This window comes from Rhamphochromis sp. 'chilingali', assembly GCF_963969265.1.
Source record: "Rhamphochromis sp. 'chilingali' genome assembly, chromosome: 1".
NCBI lineage: Eukaryota > Metazoa > Chordata > Actinopteri > Cichliformes > Cichlidae > Rhamphochromis > Rhamphochromis sp. 'chilingali'.
The window spans coordinates 26,259,600-26,280,052 of NC_137929.1; the positions used below are offsets into that span (position 1 = coordinate 26,259,600).

Genomic DNA, 20,453 nt, shown 5'->3' on the forward strand with positions numbered 1-20,453 from the left:
TAATGTCCCGCTCTACTGTACAAGACAATGGTTACCTGGAGGGATGTACCAATGTGATAGGGGTGCTGCGGAATAGTCCAAGTGGTAGCAGCTTTAATTTCCCGCTCAACCATAAATCGATGGTTTTTCAACGTGATTGTTGTCACCTTGTCAACTATACATAGATCAACAATCAACGATGACAGAACAACAGTGAATCAATGTTATTTCAATGTCAGTGTCAGGTTTCATCAGTATTTCAATGTTGTTTCAACATTGGTTTTGTGTTGACATTTCAATCCTGACGATTCTGATGGTTCAGATGGAAAATCAACATCTGTTCAATGTCTCCTTGCTATCTGGGGTTGCACTTTGTTTTTTTGCAGTTTTTGCACACTTGCACTTTATGTAGTCTTGTGTTGATTTTCTGTGACATGTAGCACCATGATCTTGGAGGAGCGCTGTCTCGCTTCACTGTGTACTGTACCACTGCACACGGTTGACAATAAAGCCACATGACTTGGTGCAAGTGAATCTTTATTTATTATTAGCCACTAGAGGGAGACATTATTCAACGTTTCCATATGCCTGTTCCCCACGACAAACATGAGCATGTCCAGAAATGTCACAAATAAAGCGCAGCATTGCAAACACACAGTCAGATGTAAGAAGCACACCTCACTGAACGTCAGGCCCGAGCTTACAAATGTTTCAAGTCAAATCAAAATAATTCATCAAAAAGAAGCATACTGAATCAGTGTGGATGAACCCAGCAGCAGATTTCAGCAGAACAGCCTCAGACGCTTCTTTGGTTAAAGGTTGTAAAAGTCAGTGTCACACAACAATCAGCAATCAAAAAACAAACAAACAGTGAAACGTCTTCCTGTTTTTCTTTTTATTTCTTTTTAGTTTCTAATGACATAATCACCACACAGATCAATACTAAGCGATCTTTAAAGCCACGTGTTGACACCTTAAACTTGAAGACAATGCAGTGTTTTAGGATTTTACAGTCAACAAAAATAAAATGTGTTAAAAAAAGTCTATGGCAGATTCCGGTTTTGTGAAATCAGTAAAAAGAAAAAAGTGTTTTATGTAGAAAATTCTTAGTCTTACTCGTCAAAAGTACATCTGAGCACAGTTAAATTATAAAATCAAACCTTGTGATAAACACCCTCCCGTTCGTTGGCTGTGTAAACAAACCCAACACAAGCTCGCTCTGAATAAAAAACAGATAAGTTTCTGTGGAGTCCACAGACGTAGATGTGATGCGGCGGGTGAGATGTGGGAAATGGGTAAATTCAGTACCAGCGCCTGACAGCGCTTCAGTGTTTCCAGTGTGTCCTGACACAGACAGACAGGCTCTGCATGCTTGTGCATTCAGGTGACGAGGTGGCCGAGTGGTTAAGGCGATGGACTGCTAATCCATTGTGCTCTGCACGCATGGGTTCAAATCCCATCCTCGTCGAGCGGAGTTTTGGTTTTGTGGTGCTTTATACATACTGTTAAACCCAAAATCTAATATCTGCAAAACCTTCCACGTGCATTCTCAAAATGTTGTTCACTGAAATCCTTAAAACACTTCATTTAACCTTTTTCCACACCCGCTCCCACTATTTGGTCTTATGTGCTTTTATAACCCCCTCGCTCACACCCGTTCTCACTGGGGCCTTCCAGGACGGTTGAAAAATGGCTCAGTCTCTTCGGGCGTCACACCCGTCTCCCCGAAAAGGCTTCCAGTTGGTGCGGCTCCAATCAGCTTGGACGCTGAGCCCCGACGCCTCTGGATGATCACCAAAACCCCGATGATGAGCCAGAAGAAGAAGTTGATCCACACTGCCGTCTGAGAAGGAAACAACATGACACGCAAGATGTACTGGAGGCTCTTTTACCTAAATCTGAACACATATGCTATGCTAACTTTGACTACATCTCTTTATTCGTGGGTTTTTGTAGTGTTGTAGGACTCCAGTTCATAATAATGCTTCTTTATGTTAAGCATTACAGGAGCTAGTATGTGTGGACCATGTGACTCCAGCCAAAAGCATAAAATAAGTGAATGAAGTACCGACCTCGGCTTTATGTAGACTGCTGTAGAACCTCTCTCCATCAAGTGGGCTGGCCCATTTTTCAGACTGGGCTTTTTCACAACTTTGCACACAGAAAAACATTGAGCATTAGACAGTTTAAAAGAAATCCGGGGTTATGATTTAATTCATTTTGGATTTGTCTTATATGAATTTAGTCTTGATTATTGGTCACTGATTCTATGAACAAATAGAAAAACTGCAGGCAGTTTTGTCAGAGGAAGCAGTGGAAAGCTGCAGTTACATAACATCAAAGTAAGTGGAGCTCAAAACAAGCAATTAAAAACTAACAACACCATGCACGTCTTTGCTTCTCTTTTAAGTGCTCGCCCTTTCAGAGGATTACAGTGTAGCCAAGGATGAAAAACTGTGTGCTGATGACATTTTTAAAAGGAAAAAGGGCATCCTGAAAGACAGACAAAGGCCAAGAGTAAAATAACTAGATGGTTATAACTAAATCTACCTTCATATGGCTTCATATAGAGCTCTAAGAGAACGTGGGCGGGTGGGTAAAGTGAAGCTTTGGAAAGGAGAAAAAGGGGGAAAAAACAGAAAACACACAAAGTGACGCTCCCTAGCTTTCAAATGTTATTTTCATTTTCATATGCGAGTGTTGACGAAAGCGTTTGGTCCTGTGCCAGGTGTGGATGAGTGCAGGTGTCACCTGGTAGTGTTGGGGACGTTTTTCGTGACAGACGAGCAGAGCGTGTCGCGCCCGATCTTCAACATGCAGCCCGTGACGAGCAGGAAGAACAGGAAAACGCCGGAGACGGCAATAATCACGTTCATCCACACATTCTCCCTGTGAAGGAGGAGAAAAAACAAGCAGATAAGAGCGGGAGAACAGCACTGTGCTCTTTAAAGTGAGGCAAAACAGAAGAAGGATGTCAAACTACAAAATGCAAGCTAATGTGTGATTGTGTCGCCATGCCGTGGTATGGCACATGCATTTCTGCTTCTCTGTATCAGCTCTGCAGCTTATTCTGTGCTACATCGCTACAACTTTAAGTTCAGCTTCAGGAGCTACTTAAATGATGCCAGTTTAAACCTCTGACAAAAATTCAACTTTTTCTAAGTGTATTTGTAGCTTCTTTTGCTTATGTTGGCTACAGAGAACAATGTTTACATGCACACTTATTTTCCTGGGTAATCAATCAGTTTAAACTAAAGAAATCAGCCTAAAAGTGCACGCAGACATCTGTTAAATTCTGTCTACGAGATGCTTAAAATATCCTTTCTTGCAGCTGGCAAATCAAGCTCAAAAGAACGACACAATGACAGAGCAGGCCAGCATTTATGCAATATTTGAAGGAAAACACTGACGATTAAAATTGTTTTTAAACCCACACAAACACTGCAACTCTGTACTTTGTCGTGAAAAACACACACACAGCATGTGGTCACCTTTTGAGTTCCCCTTCGCTGCAGAAAGTGTACACCCAGTACACAGACAGAGAGAAACACACCACTGCCACCATGATTGATATGGCCGACACAAAGTAACACAAAGAGGAGGATGTGGACGACTGGACTCCGATGAGCTTGGACGTGGCATTATAGCTGACCGCTCCGTACAGCATACAGTGACCTCCGAAATTACCCTGAGTAAAAAAGAGAGACAGAGGTTGGGAGGGGGTCACTAAAAAGCTTGAGTTCCGCTTCACCGTTTCAAGCGCTTTGCAGGATGCTACAATAAGCGCATCAACGGTTGCATCTGACGTCTATAAATGAGCAGCAGGGAGCCAAATTGGGCACGATAGGCGTCTGGGTCACATGATGAGCAAAGCATCGAGGTACAGTTAAAAAACCTGCGCGCGCACACGCACGTTCACAATTTCACGTGCATATCACGCATTTCCGAGCGTCTGTTAAGCTAACACAACGAACAGTTGTTGACACACAACAATGCTCGTGTGACACTTCGCTAAAAGTTTGTGGTACATTTTTCGAGAAGTAACTTCTCCGATGTCTAGAGTCCAAAAACATTAAAAATATGGAGAAATTAGAGTTGAAATGCCGAAGGTAATGACAGAGTGGGCAGAACTGGACTGAAAGTGGAAGCGCGTGTCAGTTTTTTAATCCCTCGCGCTGCTTTTAATTACCGTGTAACATCCAGAAAACTGCGCAGCTGTACGAAAACAATTATAGTAGCTTGAAAATATAAATCTGTAACACTGTATGCTGAATTATGTTTAAAGGATTTTTCTTCAAAAAATAAAATAAGAAGTTTGTTTCTTTTTTGCTAAACTTTCTGGGATAGACAAACGCACTACAAAGTAAGTCCACCCGGAAGAGGACGCGTACAACATGTAATATATGGAGCAGGTTAGTAAAACTTAGAAAAGTCACCTGGACGATGGTGACAGACGCTGCGGTAACAATCCCGCAGACAAAACAGCTGATGTAGAGACCCCACTCCAGCACCAGTAGCCCCGCTAACGCCATCATCCAGCAGCAGCTTAGTCCGCGTCTGCAGAGAAAAGAGCTGCCGTGAAGGTAGCAATAAAAAGGCAAACAACTTCCGGTTAGTTCCTTCACAATAAAATACCAAGCCTCCAGCAACCACGATTCGCAAATATTAAGAAGACAGTGAGTTGATTAAAAACATGGCAAGGCTAAGTAGTAAACGTGTCCGGGTTAATCAATAAAAAATACATGAAAATGTTTTCCATTAAGATTAACACGTGTCAGTTGTTTGTTTAAATAGACTGTACTCGTATTTAACCGCAGACTCCTAGAACATTGTGGAAAAAATGAATCAAGAAATAAAGAAATGTCTCATATATTTGTCACGACCTTGCCACACGTCTCAAAAACATGATTTAAAATGTTTTAAGCCTGACTTAACTTACCCGTGTGTTCTTCAGCTGGGTTATATTCTGGAGGTCAAACAGTTTGATTTCCGGTGATATTGTATCTTTTTTATTACCTTCACCCGCAGTCAAACAGTCCAAAGTGAAAATCGTACGTCCAAACTCTCTTCTCGATATTAGTTCGAGCAGCAATAGAAGCTTCCTCGGAGTTTCACCGAAACGTAAAAAACAGCCCACTTGTCACACGTGGACACTGCTTGTCATACAGGCCCTAGATCGTTTCTCTTCGCTCAATCAGTTGGTTTCATCTGATGACCCAGAAAGATAAACTGAAAGTCTACAGCTAGATATATGTGTTAATTCACTCATGTTAACGCCTATATTTATGCAATAATTATTTTTATTATACGGAAGCAAATACTGCATGTTTGCATTGTCTCAAATATGTAGATGGTTCAAGTTAGTCAAAGTCTGAACTTCTCGAGGGTTATGAGGTATGAAATGCTAGAGTTAGACACAGTGTGTGTTTGTGTGTGTGTGTGTGTGTGTGTGTTGCTTCCTTCCCAGAATGCTTAATGAAACCTTGTGACTTTGTGTCCTGTGACCATGTCATTTTTATAGGGTATATGTCAAACATTTTAAGCCTGTCAGATTCACCTCTGCACTAATAATAAGCTTACTAATTCCTGACACATAGCCAGTGTTACATCATTCAAGGCTGACTAGAAATAACTGTTTTCTGTAATAACACGCCACACAATTTCTAATGATATGTCATGCCAGTTCAGATAGAGGGGGAGGAGGTGGAGGTGGTCAACAAGTACAAGTACCTCGGGCTGTGGGTGGACAATAAACTGGACTGGTCATGCAACACAGAGCACCTGTATAAAAAAGCCCAAAGCCGACTGTACTTCCTCAGGAGGCTGAGGTCTTTTAACATCTGCAGGAAGCTCCTGAGGATGTTTTACCAGTCAGTGGTTGCTGGAGTACTTTTCTATGCTGTGGTGTGCTGGGGGAGCAGCACAGCAAAGAGGGACTCATCCAGGCTGGAGAAACTGATCAGGAGGGCTAGCTCTGTGGTCGGCATGAAGCTGGACACTCTGGTGACAGTGGCAGAGAAAAGGACATTAAAGAAACTGATGGACATTATGGACAATGCTGGGCATCCTCTGCACACGGCCATAAACAACCAGAAGAGTCTGTTCAGTGACAGGTTGCTTCTCCCCAAGACAAGAACTAACAGACTTAAAAACTCCTTTGTCCCACACGCCATCAGACTGTTTAACTCCTCTCTGGAGGGGAGAGGGAGGGGAAACAGGAGGACAAAGGAGGGAACAACTAAGCTGTAGTGCCTCTGCACCTCACTGTACAATACCTTGTGCAATACTTTTTGTAAATAGTCAACAGTGCAATAGACTCAATACTTGAAATGTGCAATTCACTTGTATTTTTATTTTTTTATTCCTATTTATCCCCTTTGTATATTTTATTTATATTTGTCTCTGTATTTATATATATATGTGTGTGTGTGTGTGTGTGTGTGTGTGTGTGTGTGTGTGTGTGTGTGTGTATATATATATATAACAGTTCTGTAACTGTAACTTTGGTCGTTGCTGTGCTTTTTTTGGAAGTCGAATTTCCCAGAGGAACCCACCCGAGGGATTAATAAAGTTCTATCTTATCTTATCTTATCTTAGAAAGGAGCTTCAAAATTATGAATCAGCGCTGTTAGCTTTCATAGGAATTGTTTATGTGATTTACACCACTGGGTTACAAAAGTAAGTAGAAAAACAAATGGTATGTTGCAGAAGGTAATACAAGACAGAAGGTAATAAACTGATGAATGGATTGATAAATAGAAAGAAGTGAGGATTTTTCACAAATAATTCTTAAATGTGGACAAAGAAAGTCTTGCAAAAATACCAAAATAATACTACTATGTTGAGAATGTAACTTCACTTAACTAGGTGACTGGACTCATTGTTGGGGAAAAAAAAAAAGTAGACATGCCAGTGTGAGTTTGTGTGTGTGTGTTGCTGTCTCAGGAGGCGAGACTAAGTGGTGGGCAGAGCCATCACAAAGTATTAGTGTCAGTGAGCATGTGAAGGTGTTTTTAGATTGAAGCCTTAATGCATGCTGGCACAAATGTTGGACCCCAAGACCCAAACACTAGAAAGCTTCCGTTTGTCTATGTGTGTATCCACAAATCATCACACAAGCCTTGTATCTCTTTAATTCATGATAAGTTTAAACATCAAAATTCACCAAAGTCTGAACGAGGCACAGATCTACAGTAAAGAATACACTATGTACAATATAAAATAGAGGGACATAAAAGATTACAACGCAAAACGGAAATGTAGGAAACATGCACTTGATAACACGTCACGGATAGGTCGAGGCTGTCGGTCGACATTTTCTTGAAGAGAAACCCATCTTTCCTCGAGATAAAAGTCATGATATAGAGCGGAGAGAGTGAAAGTTTCCCCCTTTTGGAAAACAAATGTTGATATATACTGTATATAATTATATATACTTATTGTGCAAGTGAACTATTTAGATTAGCAACACTTTAAAAAGAATTCAAAAACATACGTAAATATATCAGCAATAAGAGCACATCAAGGAAAGAACAAAACATTAATTATACTGTTTTAAATTCAATATAATGTCCCTCTTGAAAGAACAGCTGTTTTGATTTGACTGCATGTACAAAAGCTTGATAATAATTTAATACTGAACAGAGAGATGAGAGGCATACACAAGCAGCAGAAACAAAAAAAACCCCAAAACCCACCGACCAGATCGTGCTGTGAAACAAGATCAACTTCATTTTGAAAATCTTAATCTTTTGAACTTCGGATGAAACGTGACGGTACGATGTTGTTGGAGAGAAAATAAAAATGAAAGATAAAATCCTGATGGAGAAGCCCACACACAAGGCAGCGTTAAAAGGTCATTTCATGATGAACGCCCCCTGAGGGAGGGCAGCCCTGAAATGTTTGAGTGTGATTGTTAAGTACTGTTTGTGCGAGATTGTTAATCATCGCACAGCAACATCGCTGCTTTATATTTAAAATGTTTAGCAGCGATTTTCCGAGTAGGAACACTGCTCATTAGTGATGAAGCCAGAGGAGCCGGTTACCTAATCGTAAAAGGTGATGCGCGTTCGGACTGTGTGTCAGAGCGAATCTGAAGCTTTGACTTTTCTGGTTTCCAGCAGTAAGAACAGCATTCTTGCTCAAATTTGGATGTAAAGGTTGTCATTTTTTTTAATGAGACTTTAAAACGTTGTTTTAAACGTAAATATTATTTATGGCAGCATCCTAGAAAGTGGTTCTGGCCCTTAAACCAAACCAACCGGAGATAATTTATCTCTGTCTATATGTGACCCCCCCATTGCAACTACAAGCTGTTTGTTCTTGTTTTCTTCACTTCTCATTAGTACAGCGGGATTTGCCCGGCCCACGGGTCACCGTCAGTCCCCTCTGAGGCCTTCTCCAAACCACAGCCTCAATTCATCCTCAAGCCATGTTCCATTATCTACCAGAAATGGTGTCAAACCTAAAATGAGGATGTGGTCCCAGCTAATGAAACAGCAACTGAAAAATCAGCGGGGAAAGCAGTGCTGAATTTGAACCCTAACCCTCTTCAGTGAAACTGAAGCTTACGCCAACAACAGACCTGAAGCGTCTTATCATGTACGTTGGTGCTCTTGGAAACTGGAAGCTTTGCTATGTGACTGACTTTTGCGTCAATGTCCACACTAAAAAAAGAAAAGAGTCAATTTGTTCCCATGAACGTGAAGTTCAAAAATTGTATTTTGTGTCTATTTCACAAAACTACTGTGAGAGTGTGCTTTTAATAATAGCTTTAGATTTCATGCAAGCAGCTGGCTGCTGAAGAATGTTTGGAGAAGGAATTCCTGCTCTGTCCATTTTAATTCAATGGTATGGTCACGTTCCTTGATAAGTGCGGTCACAAGACTGCAGCACTGGGGGATTGCTGTTGAGCCTGTATACAAAACCTGCCTGTCAGTATGAGAAAGTGTATGTATTCCTCTGCAAGTCAGTCGAAATTCTGTAATAGTTCTAAATGATCTTTTGGATGGTTACATATCAGTTTGCGATGTCTGAAATGTACCAGTTTCTGAATGATTTATGCCTTGTTTTAGTCAAATTATGTCTGAGCATGCATTTGTGCACACGGACCAGATAAAAGCTGTGCAATCATTAGCCAACTGGACAACCTGGCAGCCTGAATGCATCTGGTAGAGGACTGTCAAGTTTACAGATAATTTTGTATATTCCTTTCTTCCAGCAGGGGTCGCTGTCTCTCCCCGTCCAAATGGCTGAGTAAAACTCTCTCAGAGCCACTTCAGACACCTCGATGAACCTCTCTGGAACCTGCACACAAAAATATGATGTCAAGGAGGAAATGTTTATTAGGAAGTCTTCTGGAAGAGAAAAATCCATTTTCGCTTTAGTTTAGTATCTGAATCTGTCAGTCACATATCTATCTACCTTATCTAAAGGGATTTAAAACTGAGAAACTTGTGTTTTTCAGAGAATGTGAGGTTTTGATTGTCTCTGTACTTTCTAAAAATCTCATAAGCGTTGTTGAGCAGTGAATAGTTTCACAGGAAGAACATTAGAATACCTGTTATTATAATGTGCATTCAGTGCACCCTCACAGGTGTTTTCACCCACTTTGGTAAAATACAGACTGTGACTTTGATTGTCTCTGATTCCACTGTTTGTCTGAACGCGTCTGTCAAAGCAGACAGCTTTATCATAGCACGTAGAGACTTCTCATTGATTATTGTTAATAAGTGGACCTATTCTTTCGCCGCTATGACGGAAAACACGTTAGAAGCGAACACGATCTATTCACAGCTGAACCGCACATAGCTTTAAGCCGAGCTGAGGCTCAATCAAATAATAAACTCACAAAAATTTGTGTAGGCGAGAGTGACTTTTCAGACTCGAGCAACCTTGTGACTTTGTTTTTACGATCACAGAGGTGATTCGGTTTTTCAGCGCTGCCTGAACGTTTCCCGGGATACATTGTAGCCATAGTAGTTTTCGCGTTCTCAATACCTTTTTAAATCCAATGACGTCTGACAAATAACAGATCACCTTGGGTGATAAAATTAATCATCATCTGTAGAATTGGAAACTAATGTGCGATGATTGTTTTATGATAGTGTGTGTCCTTCAGCAGGTCAGTGAGATATAACAGTGCTTCATTTTCTGTTTCCTTTTCATGCACAAACTCATACAAGTAAAATAATTTCTCTGCTCACTAAAGGTAATAGCACATTACACGAAATAATAACCCCAAGCTCCAGTGCTTTTCATTTCAGCGGTGTAGTATCTTTTTATTGTATATCTTCATCTTTATGCTATACATGATTTATTGAGGTTTATTTCCTCCTTAGACTTATCGTCTGCTCTGAGCTTACCAATTAATATCAGATCAGGACCTCATTCAGAGTCCAAGCAGCAGCCATATCTGGCACTTTATTGACCTCTGAAGGACAAAACAGCTTGAGTCTTGCCATCCTCACCTGGTTTGCACAAAGTGGGACTTTTATTTGATTTTCAATAAGAATGGCTCAGTACACGCATTAAATGTTTTTAAGAACTGTTTGCTCAAGAAGGTCAAACAGCTCAGATCAAATGATCTTAACTCAAAGGACCGCTGAGCTTAAGAAAATCAGCAACGGCTTGCGTTAGGCATGTATGTGAACCTTGAAAAGCATTCCAGATGACAATCTATAAAAGACATCAAAAACAGAGTGCAAGTTATCCTTCAATACATGACCCAAGACCGTGACACTGTAGACAGCACTTTAACTTGATTGGTATTTACTTTTAAACACAGGAGCACTGCATAAAGATCCATAATCCATTAGCGATGTACTTAGGGCTGAGGAGTATTCACATCCCCACCCAAGGACTGAGTCCAGTCGTACAACGGGTAGGCTGAAAGCTGCAACTAGAGCGTCTCCTCACCTGGTAGATGTTGCTTTTATTGTAGTGCATGTTCAGTATGCGGTAAAGCTCCGTATCACGTCCCACTCGCAGCTGACTCTCTCGGCTAATACGAGGCGCACCATCCCTGTGTTACAGAGACAAACAAACTCATTTAAATACACTCACAATAAAAAACAGATAAGAGAACCATGTATAATTTACATAAATGATATTCAGCTTCAGTTTGTTTCTGACTTTTTGCAGTCATGTTTTATGCCCATTGCTATTTGTTTTACTCGCTACCATCATGAGTTCACATCAACATGGCCACAGTGTCTAAACACCTGAGCACTCGCAGAAAAAAAAAATCTATATTTTTATCAATAAGCCTTTCCGACCTCTTAAATCAAGCGATATAAAAAATGCAGACATCTATTTCTCAGCTGCAATGGTTCGTTTGATTATAGCAGAACTGAATATCTGTCATGGAGGAAACCATGATGCTTCATGCGGTTCCAAAGTCAATCATGCGATGTGTGATTCTCTATTTCTAAAAAAGTTATATATGATGTCTGATGTATAAATCAGACTTTACTTCAGCTCGTCTAACAGGGGCAACATGTTCACACTCATAAGGCTCACTGAAACAATGAAAGTACTGCAAATAAAATGAGTTTAACATGAACCAGTGCCAACCCAAACCGACCGGGTGAGAGCCTCGCGGACAGCCTGGCGTGCAAAGCGCTCCATCTGGATGTAGAAGAACTCTCTGAAGTTACTGAACCATTTAATCATCTGGGAGGTCACACAGCGATTAAACTAGACCATGGATGACAGGAGAGGAAGTGAGCAGGTGAGGACAGCAAGAGAACAGTGCTTTTTTAAACACTTACAATGATATGCTAAATTAACCTGACTTGAGCTAACTTAATTGCACTTTGTTTGTTATGTCAAATTACATTCAAAAGACATTGTATGCCCCCCCCCCCCCTTTCCCCACCCCTTAGTGGTCATTAAAGTAAATGACCTAATCTAAGGTTTTCTGTTGACACAGACTCCAAGAGGAGAAATAATCTCTGCAACTCCACACTGTTTATGCTTCTAAATCACTGTAAACTTGCAGATTGTATCAGATAATACCACCTTATTAAGAGATACCCTGTAATAATAATTTATCGCAGCATATGCATTTTTAAGTGCAGCATGGATGTGAATTAAAATAGCATTTGTTTTATTCATTGAAACATTTTACTCATATGGAGAAGTAGTTGTAACCAGTAGGTTAGTTAATATTATCATTACGTCAGTAAATGGGGTATCTGCAATCTAACTTCCAGTCTTTTGGAACTTGATTGAAATATGGAAACAAAAACGTCTGGGATGCTGTCGGCAATATGTGACAGTTTTGGCGTTTGCGCATGGCCGGTTAGCTCAGTTGGTTAGAGCGTGGTGCTAATAACGCCAAGGTCGCGGGTTCGATCCCCGTACGGGCCATGTACGTTTTCAAGCAGTTGAGCACCTTTAAACAACTGATTTTCGCTTTATTTGCAGAAGAAAATCTCATTAAAATGAAATGAAAAACACCTTGAGCTTTGAGACCCGACATGTCCAACAGTGACATCAGCTTTTTAACTTGCACACAAAATTTCCAAAAATAACTCGTGAGCTGTGCAGCTCTGGCCGTGCTCCACTAACATCCACTGCGACATGGCCGGTTAGCTCAGTTGGTTAGAGCGTGGTGCTAATAACGCCAAGGTCGCGGGTTCGATCCCCGTACGGGCCAGTTCCGGATTTTATGAAGCACCAACCACTACATACGTATAATACACATGTTAGCGCTTGGACATTTTTTCAGAGTAAATATTATATCTACTGCATCTATACTGATATAATACATCAAATCAAACCACAGCAATATGGGTACATTGGCTACAAGATTCAAGCACTTTTATATACATGTTACACCATCAGTAGTGAGCAGTTTTTTTTTTACTTTGTGTCTCTGTATTATCACTGAAGATTTTATTATATCTGAATACTTGGAGTGCACAAATGTCCTGGTTTCCCCCAGTATATCACTGGTTATTAGGTGATTTAAGTGATGGCCTTACAATAATTGCAGTCTTACAGTCAATTTAAATTTTTTTAGAAGATTGTTCAAACTGTATTTGTTTAGGCTACAGTATGTCTCAAAAGTCATTCAAGGACTACTCATTTCCTTGAAACTCCTAAAAGACCTCACAACTATAACACAACTGAACTTATGTAGTAATGAAAGATTTGAATAAATTCAAGATTCTTCGAAGCAGCAGCACTTGAATACTTTTGGGGGATTCGTGTTATCTGAAGCAGCGCTGCATCATTTCAAATCAAGACCTTAAAGATGTGCCTCATTGTCTTGTTAAAAGAAAACAATGTAGCTACGAAGTGCAAAACAAACACTCGTTAAGTGCTGTCTTCAATTATAAATGAATTGCTAACAGCGTAATCTGAAAACCCCACGTGGTAGCAACCGCACGCACACATCATCTATTCATCTTAGACAAAGGAATTGAGGTTGGAACCCACCACTATCAAATTTGGACTCACCAGACCACAGCCCAGATATCCACTAGTCTAATGCTCATCCTTTGTTATGCTTACTTAATACTAAATTGTAAAAAAAAATTAAGAAGTACAAAATTCTTTCAGCAATTTGACCCAAACGCCTGATAATTTCCTCAAAACAGCTAATCTTAAGATTCTAGGAAGCAGTGTGGTGGGCACTAATTTTAGGGCTGTTAACTGGAGATTTCAGAAGCTTTTAAGTCTCTGCAGCAGTAATAACTTCTGGTCCTTCTTCCCTCAGTTGTAAACACCACGCCTGTTCGAAGAAACCTTTAAAGTCTTTGTAATATATGGACTCACATTCATGTCTTAAAGAAATGCTGGACAGTCAATTCTCCTTCCTTAGTCATAATATCCAATACTACAGCAGCCAAACTGGCCTAATTGGCATTTCATAGCTGTGACGTCGTCCGTATTGTTTTAACAATGTAGAAAAACCTTCAGTGAGCAGGCGTGTAAAACGCAGTGGCTGATATACTGCCGTGTGACTTTGAGGTGTGTTAAAAAATAATCACTTTGAAGTGAAATTGTCGTTCCAGCACTGAGCTGGTGTACACACACCTTGACATCAGGGAAATATGTCTTGAGCGTGTTGGAGCTGGGATAGCGAGTGTAGAAGAACATGAGCTTGGCTTTCTTCAGATGGCAGGGTGACAAGCCCTCCTGGGTGTACATATGAGGTGAGTTAAGGAGATACATGCTTAAACACACACACACACACACACACACACACACACACACACACACACACACACACACACACACACACACACACACACACACACAAACCAACACAGCTCTCATCCTCATTCTTTCAAGCACACTGACAAAAGGATATCCCCCCAGCAGTCAGGTAGAGCTCTCCTCCATCCATCCCTCCTCCTCGCATGCCCCCATCTCCCCTCATCACTCGCTCCCTCTCTCTCCCCCCGTGCGTGTGGCGTGCAAGCGACGGGTCCAGGTGGCCGAGCAAGGGGAGCGGGGGGAAGGAGGGGTGAGACGATGGGTGGGAAGAGAACTCCAAGAAAGGGTCAGAGTTCAGGTAGTCTTTGCGGGATGACGGGAGGTGGGGGAGCTGAGGGTGGTGGAGTGAGCGGGAGAAAAGCTGCTGCATTGAGTAGTGGAGCAAGGGGAGAGGGAGAGGAGGGGGCGGAGGCGGGGGAGGAGGGGGAGGCGCAGGGAAAGAAGAGGAGGAAGAAGAGGAGGAGGTTGAAGACGGGTGGAAAGAGGAGGAGGAGGAGGGATCCTTGGGCTGAGAGGCTGGAGGCAAGAGGGGAGGGTGAGAAAGGGGAGGAGGACGAGGCAAAGAAGGGTGGTGCAGGGAGAGGTTTGGGTGAGAGGGATTGAGGTGAGTGGGGAGAGGTGGGCCAAGGAGTGGGTAGGCCTTTCGCGTGTCAGGTGACCTTTGAAGAGTCAGTGGCATCGCTAAATCAGACGGTTCAGTCCGACGGGGTGGTCGGGGGGGCAGGGCGCTCCCGTTGCTCATCTTGTGGAGCTGCTTCTCTCTTTCTCCGTCCTGCCCTCTTGTTTTGTCCTCCTTATCGCTCATTGTTTCTTCTCTTCTTCCTCTCGTTAACAGCCCCATCCACACTGCCTTCTCCTTCCCTCCGTCGCTTCCCGGATCAGATGGGAGAAAAGAGATGGCAGCGGGAGGAGAGGAAGGAGCGAAATCGGTCATCTCGGTGTAAAGGCGGAGAACTCGGTCGATGACCCGGGCCACAGCGCTGCCCAACTCCAGCTTCAGCGCCGCGGCAAACTTCTGCCCTCCCTCCTCACTCTCGTCATCTATCCCGCCATCCCAGTCTCCTCTGACCAAACCTCCGCAGTCCAGCCACAACCCCGATCCCTCCATCACACCCTCCAAGTGCAACCCTCCTCCTCCTCTTCCTCTCTCCATCCTTCTTTCTCGGTCTTTTTGCAGCTCCTCTTTCCGTTTGTGGAAGCTGTCGAAAGGGGACTCGGAAAGCAGGGAAAATGATTCCTTTTCCATCTCTCCGCCATCAGTGTCTTCCTCATCGTACATCCCTTCTGTCATGTCCTCCTCCTCTATTAGCCCTACATCCTCTTCTCTCCCATCAACTCCACCGCTGCTTCCGTTTCTGCGCTTCCTTTTCTTCTCATCCTCGGCCATGTGCTTTTCCCCAAAAGCTCTCCACACTTTCTCCTGCAAAGCCTGCAGTCTCTCCCTTGCCTCCTCCAGCTGTTCTTTCAGCTCTTCCCTTTCCCTTCTCCTCTCTTCCCTCCCTCCTTGTTTGCCTCCCTCATCGGCCTCTCCATCCCTCTGTCGGTTCTCCAGCTTCATCCTCTTCACTTTCAGGATGTCTTGATTCCATTCGACTGCGAGAGCCGCGTCATTGTGCCTCTTCTTAACCCCGAGCAAGTCGTCCTTTCCCTCTATCGCCCCCTCATCTCCCCCTTCCATTCTTTGCTCCACGTGTCCATCCCTCTCTCCTTCATCTTCCTCCACATTTCTGTCCTCCAGGTGTCTGTGTGTGCTCAGGCTTGTGTTCAGCAGCCCTCCGATCCTCCTGGGGCCTCCACCCGGCTGGAGGAGATGGTGGATCAGTGGAAAGCCGGGGGGTCTAAAGGCAGGAGTAAGGCGGCCAGCATTAGGCTGAGGATGGATTCCAGCAAGATCTGTGGAGTTGAGAGTTGGAGCAAATGTATGTATCTGGGGAGCAGAATCATCAAAAAGATCTGTGGGTGAATCCATGGCTGTAGAGAGGCAGAAGGGACACAAAGAGACACAATAAGGATTATAATTGCTGCATTTGTGATATTTTGAGTAGTAGCAAGTGTTTTGCAGCCAAATGAAGTTACATACATGAGGTTAAATTTCATACCAATAATTAAGATGACCATAGGTTTGTGTGTAGTGCTCAAAGTGCTACATGCTTTAGTATTTAATTTAATATTTAAAGCTCAAAACAGAAAAGAAACAGTTTTTAATCAGAGTACAGCATTAAATCAGTCAACCTTATTGGATAATGATATTGATTATAGTGGAAATAATAAGATAACCAGCAAAACCAAATCCAGGAGACAGGTAGTTACTCTAGAAGAGCTGGACAGTGCCCTAGAAGGTCTTTAACCCATCTGCAGGACCGGTATCTGCTCCTTTGTGCAAGGAGGAAAAAGATGAGGACTATGAGTACTGCAAGAACTACAAAATGACCTCCAGCAGGCCACTGGTGTGAATCTCTCTGACCACACAATCAGAAACAGACATCACGAGGGTGACCTGAGGGCCTGACATCCTGTAGTGGGCCCTGTGCTCGCTGCCTGGCAGCTTGGAGCTCAATCGTCATTTCCTATAGAATACCAGAATTAGCAGGGCGCCCTGTGGTTTTCACAGATGAGAGCAGATTCACCCTGAGTGTAGGTGATAGATGTGAAAGGGTCTGAAAAGCCGTGGGGAACATTATGCTGCCTGTAACATCATTCAGCATGACGAGTTTGGTGGTGGGTCAGTGATGATCTGGGGAGGCATATCAATGGAGGGATGCAAAGACCTCTGCAGGCTAGGCAACAGCACCCTGACTGCCATTGGGCATGGGGATAAATCCCACAAGCACATGGGGGCCATACAAATGAATTCAGTACTCCGTAGGTTGATCATTTTCACTTACGTCAAACATGGCATCATTCATTTCTAACACATTACCCAGTCGATAACAGTATAGGTATACAGCATGATTGTTTTTGAGCAGTGTACAATTGTGCTGGCGGGGTGTGGTTTCTGGGCTCAGTCACAAGAGGGAGAGTTGAAGCAGTGTGTTTGGGGGAGTAGTGTCTGATGAAGAGAGCAGCAAACCTGTTGGGCATGTCTAATTAACCTCTCCTCTGACAGTAATTGTGGGGCCGGAGACGAGAAAACACAAAACTGTTAGCAGTGAACCCGAGAGGCACACAGAGAGCCAAAGATCGAGTATAAAAAGTGTGTGAATAAAACCGTGTATAAAACACACCTTTCTCGCCCGTCCTTACTGGGGACCCTGTCACCAAAATTTTTACTGTATAAAGAAGAAACAGGTCTTACTAAAAAGGTTTGTAGGGCTTTTTTATGTGGATTATCTGCTCTGGTTGCTTTTCATTTTTTTCCAATGTCATTTTTAGTTCCATTCAATTGTAGCGCACTGCATTAAGGGCAAAAATCTCAGAGGCTGTTTTGGTTGCATAAATATCTGCTAGATAGCAAATGTTTCTGTTTATCTGTGACTACACTTGGTTGACAGTGAATGAGTGCCCATCGCAACAATATGGCTGGAACGTTACCTGGACAGCAAAACAGGTCACTGGTCTATTGCAGGACACAATCACTTTCACTTTAATAGCAAAAAGAAACAACTCCAATGTATTTGTATAGAGCTAAACGTTCATTGTGGCAGTGTTAAAGAGAGTACATTTAGCTAGAAAGCACAGAAAAGATCAGTTTCATCAGTGAGGGAAGCGACATCCTGTGGCACCAACTAAGACCTAATGGAAGGGTTAACATCTGGCTCATGATCTTTGTCACATATCGCCCTCCTCTCTTCAGGCTGTCCTTCCTGTTGTGCTTGAACGTGTGTTGTCTTAGACAGTGCAAGTATCAAAGAAGACTATATGTGAGAAAACTGAGGAAGATAAATGCACATAGATGTGGATCACGCACAATAACAGAAGTTTGGAAAAAAAATACAAAACACTGTATGGTGGAAAATTTAGGTGCTTATTACACTCCCAGGCTAATGCTATATGGCTTGCCTAGAATTCCTGGAAAAGGTTGTAAAGCAGAGACCAGTGAATGCCAGGCTTATAAACGACAGTACATCTCACTGTTTAATCAAGATCAAAAACACACATCCCAGTTCCTATTTTATATCACTGTGTAACCTCATTTCTGCCCCGATACCCCTTTTCCTTCCTCTCCATTCCTCTCTCATCCTCTCTTCCTCCTCTCTCTGTTATCAGTTCAGGCAGCTTGTTAAGCACTGTTTGATCAGAGTGTTTACCGTCAAACACACACATGAACACACAGACACACACACACACTTTTGCACAAAAGCAAAAGAGGCTTGAGAGAGGGCTAACAATGGTCAATGGTCCTTGTGGAGTGAAATAGAGTGAGAGCAGCATGTACGTAGTGTGTGTGCATATGCAAGTGTGTGTGTGTGTGTGTGTGTGTGTGCATGTGTGTGTCTGTGTGCCTACGTGTGCATGAGCAGTAGTCCTACTTAGCTTTGATAACACCGCTAATCCACTTCAGATGGATACACTACAGCTCACTGAACAGATGTAAGGACAGGACAGATGTAAGGACTGACAGAGGTACAGGAAAATACAGAAAATATGAACACACACACAAGGATGCACAAACACACACATCACAAAAAACAATAGCTAGACAAAACAGATAGATAGATAGATAGATAGATAGATAGATAGATAGATAGATAGATAGATAGATAGATAGATAGATAGATAGATAGATAGATAGATAGATAGATAGATAGATAGATAGATAGATAGATGGTGAAACATGAAGAGAATAATCCTCCTATAAATAGCTAAATATCAATTATTCAAATGCCCTCTCCTCTCTACTATAATACAGCCCAGATGGCAAGCCAACCAATGGGCTTATAACAGGGACAGATTAGCTTTTCAAAGCCAGTGCAAGCTGCACAAAATATGAGCAATGACTATGAAAGCCATTAACCACTAGATTAGGCTTAAGAATGGTGCTCTTGGACTGCCGGAGCTGTCACTGGGTAGACTGACAAGAGCGAAAACACACATGAAACAAAGCACAGATAACGCACTGGTATTATATGATCCATTTAAGTATGTTATATTGGAAAATTACATTCAAAAAGTTCATTTTCTAACATTGGAAAATAATAACATATTGGTTACTAAAATGTTCCTAATACTGGGTTGCAACCATACTTGTCGAATGAAATTTCTTTTAATTAGCGTATTTTTAAGCAGAGCTGGATAAATGTAACTCATAACTATGGATTTATAACATACACAATCAAAAATATTAGCTAAGGACTTTTTTATGTTATAAATTATTTGGGTCAGTCATTTTTCGGAGCCATTTCTTTCCCCCGTTCACATAGGTTATATTCTATCTATCTATTTGCGGCGTAATTATATCACTTTGAATAATTAATAGAGTGTTTAAAGCCTCCGCGTGGCAACATCTGCTTTGGCGATTCTGACGCACGAGCGGTCAGTTTGTGCGGGTGCGCGCGCGCGCGTTGTGCGTCCTGTGACTAATTGGCAGCGGCGGACTAATGTCGCAGTATGAAAGAAAATATAAACAGAGCGAGATAGAGGCGAGCAGCTCGAGCAGACGCTGACCTTCGTAGCTCTTTAAACGCCGTAAAATGTCAAATATGTAAGGCAGAGGTTTGAAGTTTAAAATGAACTTACTCTCAGTCACAGAGAAGAGCTCCAGCGGTTCCCCGAAGCCTTCCAACCCCAACGGCCGTTTCTGTGCGCTCTGTCTCGGTTGGTTGTCTCCTGCTGTCACCGGACGGGCCTTGGACATCGGTGCGGGCAGACAGGAACCAGTCAGCAGGAGGATTCCTGCTTTTTCCCGCTTCCCTCTTCTCTGGATTTGTTCCGTAACTCTCTCAGTTTTCCCTCACTCGTCAAACGCCTCCTCTTTACTCTAGTTGTGTCACTGTGCAGGTTTTTCCTCCCTCGCCAATCCATCTATCTCTGGCTGGCATCAACCTCACGCGCTGCACCCGGTGTGGAGTGGCGCGCGGTGGGCGGGCAAGCGGGCTCGAGAGCTGTCCACTTGACAGTCCGGTCCCTCCCATGTTGGCAAGACCCCCAGTATGCACACACATACACACACACATACACGCACTGTGCTGTATTAAATCGTCGCTTCATTTGAAATTAATTGGCTTTTATATAATTCACGTAGCAGTTTGTGACAGAAGGCTACTTATCCACAGACGAGCCCATAAACATGTTAAGGGGAAATTACT

The 20,453-nt window shown here is 42.6% G+C and overlaps 2 protein-coding genes across 2 annotated transcripts; both read right to left on the minus strand.

Moving 5' to 3' along the window:
* Nucleotides 1-506: 506 nt before the first annotated feature.
* tmem179ba (transmembrane protein 179Ba) lies at nucleotides 507-4,936 on the minus strand. The gene is made up of 6 exons (XM_080887001.1): nucleotides 4,919-4,936; nucleotides 4,416-4,551; nucleotides 3,471-3,667; nucleotides 2,731-2,868; nucleotides 2,052-2,130; nucleotides 507-1,822 (listed from the first exon to the last, which is right to left on the minus strand). Exons 2-6 carry the CDS (start codon nucleotides 4,512-4,514, stop codon nucleotides 1,640-1,642), a joined length of 696 nt encoding a protein of 231 aa, XP_080743127.1. The 5' UTR covers nucleotides 4,515-4,551; nucleotides 4,919-4,936; the 3' UTR covers nucleotides 507-1,639.
* A 2,169-nt stretch (nucleotides 4,937-7,105) lies between these two features.
* On the minus strand, nucleotides 7,106-20,222 carry prox3 (prospero homeobox 3). The gene is given in 7 exon segments (XM_080894518.1): nucleotides 7,106-9,285; nucleotides 10,897-11,002; nucleotides 11,564-11,676; nucleotides 14,026-14,127; nucleotides 14,289-14,300; nucleotides 14,303-16,179; nucleotides 19,885-20,222. Coding segments are annotated over 7 exon segments (2,502 nt in total). The 5' UTR covers nucleotides 20,003-20,222; the 3' UTR covers nucleotides 7,106-9,111.
* Nucleotides 20,223-20,453: the final 231 nt, after the last annotated feature.

Coding starts and splice junctions, on each gene's coding strand:
- tmem179ba (XM_080887001.1), bottom strand. CDS start 4,514: ATGATGGCGTTAGCGGGGCTACTGGTGCTGGAGTGGGGTCTCTACATC. Junction 2,869..3,470: donor AGCGAAGGGGAACTCAAAAG/GTGACCACATGC, acceptor CCTCCTTCACAG/GGAGAATGTGTGGATGAACG. Junction 2,131..2,730: donor AACGTCCCCAACACTACCAG/GTGACACCTGCA, acceptor CTGTGTGCAAAG/TTGTGAAAAAGCCCAGTCTG.